General features: G+C 46.4%; 1 protein-coding gene across 1 annotated transcript; it reads left to right on the top strand.

Annotated features, from left to right (window-relative positions):
- Positions 1 to 7: 7 nt before the first annotated feature.
- LOC125694681 (acyl-CoA (8-3)-desaturase-like) lies at positions 8 to 6570 on the top strand. Its single transcript, XM_048948247.1, has 12 exons — positions 8 to 27; positions 723 to 834; positions 1012 to 1029; positions 1523 to 1633; positions 1949 to 2146; positions 2952 to 3053; positions 3538 to 3666; positions 4420 to 4480; positions 4605 to 4681; positions 5376 to 5473; positions 5825 to 5921; positions 6487 to 6570. Exons 1-12 carry the CDS (start codon positions 8 to 10, stop codon positions 6568 to 6570), a joined length of 1107 nt encoding a protein of 368 aa, XP_048804204.1.
- Positions 6571 to 6640: the final 70 nt, after the last annotated feature.

The following is a 6640-nucleotide window of genomic DNA, read 5'->3' as shown; positions in this document are numbered from 1 at the left end:
AGCCACTATGCCGGGCAGGACGCCACGGTGAGGGGCCGCGGGGCCGGGGAGGGATGGGGCGTGAGCGCTGCTGGAATGGAATGGGACACGGGGCGGTTCGTGGGTTTCCGCTACTGCCTCTCAGCAGCGCGCTGTAAGGAAAAGCCGTTGTTTTCTGTAAGAAAATGTAAAAAAAATAAGAGGGGAGGAAAAAAGCGACAAACAAAAGAAGACAAGAGCACCGCTTTGCGTGTGCTGAGCGCCGCGGTTGCGCCCTGGGTGCTGGCAGGGAGAGGCGGCCGTCCCTCTGCTCCGCGCTTTGCGCCCCGCTGCTGCTGGCCATTGGTCTGAGCGCGTGGTGCCATCCGCGCCCGGCCCGCTGCCGCCTCCCGCTGCTCCGCGCTGCCGGAGACACGACGAGGGCCGCCCTCCCCCTGCAGCCCCTCGGCCGATCCGCGCCCTGAGCTTGCTGCCTCCGAGCTGCGGCGGAACTGAGCCCGTGGCTGCGCTGCCGCTGTTTGGAACCCACCGCTGTCTCGTCTTTTGAACCCAGTGGTGTTTTTTTACCTAGCTGTCTGGTTGCTGGGCCAGTCCGGTCGGGGCTCGGGCACCTGATCTAATAGGGGCCCCTGTTCGTTGCAGGGGAGTTGGACCAGATGGCCTTTAATGGTCCCTTCCACCCCAAACGATTCTATGGTTGACATTGCAATTAGCTGATAAAAGTAACTGTTTTCCCTAATTAGGATTTTCAGCATAGTAAGCGGGAAAAAGAAAGTTACTGGGGTACTTTTCTGTGATGTGGAGGGGAGCCAGCTGGGAGCACGAAGCACCAACCAAGAAAACAAGAATATTCCAGTGAGGTGTGGGAGTATGGCCTTTAGGGATTGCCTCATAACAATTGGAGCAATGTGGAGGCTTTGAGAGGCTGGTGTCAGTCACCAGGAGCTGCCATCGTCTGTCTGTGGTCCCTCTTGCTCCATTTTTCAGCCAGCTGATTCTGTTTTTGTGCTAATGTTTTGTCCCTGTCCCCAGTCTGGCTTTAATTTCCTGGTATGTTGTATGAGGACAATTAGATAGAAGCTAAAGGCAAAAGAGAGGGAGAGAGGAATATGTGGTTGAGGTGACAGATCTTGGGGCTCAGCACACTGTGAAAGAGAAGGGTGGATGTGGCTCTAGGTGATGTGCTTTTGTGGGCATAGCAGTGATGGGTTTATAGCTGGATTGGGTGATCGTGATGGTCTTTTCTGACCTTAATGATTCTATGGAATTTTAAGGTTAGGTGAGAGTAAGCCTATGTTCCATGGTGAGCTGTACTTCATAGCAACCTGATAGAAACTAATGCAGAAAATTCAGCTACAAATAATTATTCACAGTGAGAAGAAAGCAGTAAAGTTCATGGCAGAAATATCAGATCCTGCCAACTCTGTTGACTTGGTTTGCTTTTGACTTAATCCAGGACATCATGAAATAGCTTTCTTTTGCCACCACCCAAAGTGTTGTTTTTTGTCATTTTTATCATCCTGTTCCTATATCTGTATTTCAGGATCCTTTCATAGCATTTCATCTTGACAAGACATTGGTGAAAAAGTACATGAGCCCACTCTTGATTGGGGAATTGGCACCGGATCAACCCAGCTTTGAACCCAGCAAGAATGTAAGTATCTCAAAAATTTTGGTATTTGGGTTGAAGCCTCGCTGTTTGCTTTTTCTTAGAAGCAGCCAGAATGCCAACCAATCACCCATAGGTGAGAATGGAGAGATCAATTGCAGTCAGCTAAGAAAGGATCCCAGAAGTCATTGCCTACTTGGGGTCATGATGCAGCTGCTGAAGATGGGTCTCTGAAGTGACTGATTGCCAGCACTGCCCCATTGCCACAGTAACTCCCTGAAGAGGAGGCACAACGCTCCTCTTGGGGTTCCTGGGGTTATTTTCAAACCAGTAGGTACATATTCTTGCATCTCCCTACAGAAAAAGCTGGTAGAAGATTTCCGTGAGCTCCGTGCTACTGTTGAGAAGATGGGACTCCTCAAACCCAACCGTGCCTTTTTCCTCCTGCATCTTTGTCACATCTTGGTGCTGGATGTTGCAGCGTGGCTCACCATCTGGTACTTTGGATCATCCACCATGCCTTTCCTCTTCTCTGCGTTGCTTCTAGGCACTGTCCAGGTAAGCAGTTACTCACAGAAAGTGAGCAAAGAAAAAAAAGCCAAAAAAGTCCCAGAAACCCCTAACAGTAGTCCTTTCAGACTGAGCATGGGAGAAAGTTTGGTCTTTGTAAAATTCCCAAAGTTCTGCCTTTCCTCAGGTTCCACTGAGGGGTCAGGACTGCAGTACCATGACATGAGTTTTTTGGTAGAGCAGACTTCATGCTGCTTTCTGCTTCCCACAGCCCATCAAAGCTTTCCTTATTTCCAGCTTTCTTCACACAAAGTAAAGCCGTGCTGCACTTCTGAGGTCTCTTGTGCCAGAGCTGTAAGGAACTGTGCTCTGGCCAAGCCACCAAGTTCCCATGGGAACATATAGTGAGTTAGAGAAGAGGGCAGAACAGCTCTGAAAGCCCCAGCTATTCCTGCTGCAGCCAGCTGATCCTTTTGGAATTACAAGTACTTGGAGAAGGCAGCAGCAAGCTGCTCCTAAAAGGGGACTTTGTTGCCAATTTCAGTACAGTTTTGTAAGAGAACGAGTGCTGATTGTTAGCTACGCTAATTTTTCCTTCCTTTAGTCTGGGACTAAATGTCATTAGCAGAGTCTGAACTGCACTGCTATACAGCAGAAGGTGATTGTTTGGTCGGGTATTAATAATGGAAATGCTTCTCTGTGATTATGGAATGTGCTCTTGCTAACCAGTGATGTCTCATGGGGAATGTGGGAATGGTAACCGTAGAGGAGAAACCCCTTTGTGGAAGCAAAGGCTCCCAACTCTTTTTTTTCTTTTTTTTTTTCTTTCTTTTTTTTTTTTTTTGCCCTCCAGGCTCAGGCTGGCTGGCTCCAACATGATTTTGGACATCTTTCAGTCTTTAGTGAGTCCAAATGGAACCACTGGGTGCACAAGTTTGTGATCGGCCACTTGAAGGTGAGCAGTCACTGCTGGGTGATCTACCAGAGAACAGCCCAGGAGTCTCTGCTGTTAAAAACAACCTCTGTGTAAGATGAAAGAAATGCAAGGAGCTGCTGGGGAGGGAGGACTATGGGCAGAAGGTGCAGATTATTAGTGGCACTGTATTCTCAACTCTTCTTCTCTACAGTGCCCTGAAAAAAGGTTGTAACGTACTTCTCCTGGGTAACTGTGATAGGATGAGAGGGAATGACCTTGAGTGGTGCCAGAGGAGGTTCAGATTGTGTTGTAGGAAACATTTATTCTCAGAAGGAGTGGTGAGGCATTGAAACAGGCCGCCCAGTGATGTGGTGGAGTGGCACCTCCAGTAACAGTTCGAGAAACACACAGACATGGCACTGAGGGAGGGACATGGTCAGTGGGCATGGTGGGGATGGGTTGGGGTTGGACTTGCCAACCTTAGTGGTCTTTTCCAACCTTAATGATTCTATGATTCCTGCAGGGAGCACCAGCCAGCTGGTGGAACCACCTTCACTTCCAGCACCACGCGAAACCCAACTGCTTCCGAAAGGACCCCGATGTTAACATGCACCCCTTATTTTTTGCTTTGGGAAAAAAGCTCTCTGTAGAGGTGAGACCTAGTGAAGTATGTGAGGTTGCAGCATGCAGTTTTGGAAAGCTGTGGAGAGCTGGGAGACAAGAGACTGGTTGGTTTGGTGAACGGACTGTGTCAGTATTTAATGAATGTATGGAAGAAGCACCTTGGCATTAGTGGACTTTGAATTAGTTTGGGTACGGACAGGGATGGCATCGAGTTCCTTGGGGGTGTCAGCAATATGATCTGTTACCTTGATACGAGAACACTGGAACAGTAGCAGCCTCAGGGGGAGGATAATCTGTTCACCCCCCTCCCTGTAGGCACAATGTAGATTCTAGATGTTTATTTCTGTGCTTTGGAGACTAACTGCGAGTAGGTGGGGAGTTTTACACACTGTCACCTTTGTCTGTGATATCATAGGTTTCTCTTCTTAATGAAGCTCTATATTGGCAGCAAACTGTTCTCAGTGCTGTGTGGTATGTTTTCTTAAGCAACCATGCCCTCTGTAGGGCAAGAGCTTCCAGTGCACTTTACTGTTAGCGATGCAAGGAACTACCCAGCCCATTGCAGCCAAGGCAGGGAGATCAGGTTCTCTTCAGAAAAAATGGCACAGCAGTCGTAGACTGAAGTTCCAGGGAAAAAATGAAGCCAATGGCACTGTGGAGACTGGTATTGTTTGACAGGATATCTGTTTGATAGGAGGTATCTAAGCATGCTTTTTTAGGAATTGATAAGATTGTATATGGAAATGTCTTTACGGCCTGTGTAATTTGCTTATTTTAACAGCTTGGTGAACAAAAGAAGAAATTCATGCCTTATAACCACCAGCACAAGTACTTCTTCATCAGTGAGTGACCCTACATTTTACAGTTCTGTGGACAGCATGTTCTCAACCCCTCAATTTTCCACTTCACATCAGTGTGATTAAGAAGGCATGGTTGATATCTCTGCAATCTCTTTCTCCATTACAGTTGGTCCCCCAGCTCTGGTGCCTCTATACTTCCAGTGGTACATATTCTACTTTGTAGTACAGAGGAAGAAGTGGGTGGTAAGTAAATTCCATTTTGCTGTTGGTAACTTTTCCTTGTATTACAGAAGCATTTCAGTTTAGGAAATGCTGCATTAATAGGAAGATCTTTGAGCCATTCATCTCCCTGTCAAGAAGGTGGGGTTATATGATTGGGAAATAATGTTTGATGGAGGAGAGAGGCAACTTTCCAGGCAGCCCTTCTCTGAAAAGTTCCATTCAGGTCTGGGTAACAAAAGGTGTTGCCCAAGTGAATGGTCTGATGTGGTTGTCCAACCACTCTCCATCATATTTGGTAAGTTGTGGCAGTCAGGTGGTGTCCTTGGTGACTGGAAAAAGGGAAGCATTGTTCCCATGTTCAAGAAAGGTAGAAATGAAGATCCTGGAAACTATAGTCACACCTCTCTACCTAGAATATCTGTTCCATGATCTTCCCCTGTTAAGGCATATGGAAACTAGGGAGGTGATTTGAGATAGTTAACGTAGCTTCACCAAGGGCAAATTTTGCCTGACCTGTCTGGAGTCCTTCTGTGATGGAACACCTGCACCAGTGGATAAGGGAAATGAACTGATGTCATCTATGTCATCATTGGTCTTCTCTAAGGCCTTTGACATGGTCCTGCTCAACAGTCTTGTCTCTAAATTGGAGAGAGATGGATTTAAATGCCAATAATTCTTCCTCTGAACAAAGTTCTATCTGTTCCCTTTATTACAGGATCTGGCCTGGATGCTGACCTTCTACATCCGATTCTTTCTCACCTACCTGCCCTTACTGGGCGTGAAGGGTATCCTGGGGCTTCATCTGTTAGTCAGGTATCATTCAACTTAAAATTGAGTGCATTTCCTCTACTTGGTTCCCTTCGTATCACCTCTTCAGCCTCCTGGTTATCTTTTCCATCTGCTCCCTATTCCATTCCCTTATTCCTTTCAGCAAGACAGAGCTTGTTTGTTTGGCATGTGTCTATAGAAGGTCTGTATAGGCCTGATCTGCTGGACAGATGTTTGGGGTTCCTGGTGTTCATTTTATCAATTGTTGACTAGCTTATATAAATACAAAACTTCATCAATTTATGATTAGCTTTTGTAAGTACGAGTGCTTTGTTCTGACTAGTTAGGTATTGGTGTGGGATCAGTGATGGTTTTGTGTTGTTTTTGTATGCACAGGTTCATAGAGAGTAACTGGTTTGTCTGGATTACACAAATGAATCACATCCCAATGCATATTGATTATGATAAGAATGTGGACTGGTTCTCTACCCAGGTAAGACCTTCTTTCCAAAGAGCTGTGTCCTTGAATGAGGGAACGTGCATAACACCCAAGAGAGCTGATCACAGCAGCGATGGAAACTGAGAGAGGAAAACATAAGCAGCTTGTCCTCACTGTGTGAAGTGAGTGATACGTGCAAAGAAAGGGGGTGCAGAAGTGGGATGGAGATGAATGCAGAACACAGATTCTGTCAAAGAAAAAAAAAACCAAAGATGCTACAGTGGTCTTCAGATGGAGATCTTCCCATGTGTGAAGGGTGAATCTCACACTTTGTGTTTTGTCTCGTTTAAACTGAAGGCATTACGTAGTTTAAGTGAGAGATGTGAGGGGACCTGCACAGCAAATCACTTATCTTACTGGGGAAATCATGTCTATTCTCCTAGCAATCACATACCACAGCATGACCATCTCATGTTGACTTGAGATGGCTTTTGGAATTGCTGTATTCAGTGAGGAGGCATGTGATAAGGAACTTCTGCCTGCTTACTGTTGGCTTTGAGGCATGTAAGAGAAGGGGCAGTCCTCAAACACTACTTAATTGTTACATTTTTTCTCTCAGCTCCAGGCAACCTGTAATGTTCGTCAGTCCTTATTCAATGACTGGTTCAGTGGACATCTGAACTTCCAGATTGAGCACCAGTGAGTTGAAGCGTGGGTTGGGGATGTGAGAGTATTTCAGGGAGTGCTAGTTACATGAGACCTGAGGAGCCATT

The sequence above is a fragment of the Lagopus muta genome, chromosome 6, assembly GCF_023343835.1.
Source record: "Lagopus muta isolate bLagMut1 chromosome 6, bLagMut1 primary, whole genome shotgun sequence".
Lineage (NCBI taxonomy): Eukaryota > Metazoa > Chordata > Aves > Galliformes > Phasianidae > Lagopus > Lagopus muta.
This window is presented reverse-complemented; position numbering and strand designations above follow the sequence as displayed.

What these genes read in the sequence shown, in the direction of transcription:
- LOC125694681 (XM_048948247.1), top strand. Translation starts at nt 8, where the DNA reads ATGCCGGGCAGGACGCCACG. An exon ending in TTGTGATCGGCCACTTGAAG is followed by an intron (nt 3,054 to 3,537) that starts GTGAGCAGTCAC and finishes TGATTCCTGCAG; the next exon opens with GGAGCACCAGCCAGCTGGTG. An exon ending in TACAGAGGAAGAAGTGGGTG is followed by an intron (nt 4,682 to 5,375) that starts GTAAGTAAATTC and finishes CCTTTATTACAG; the next exon opens with GATCTGGCCTGGATGCTGAC.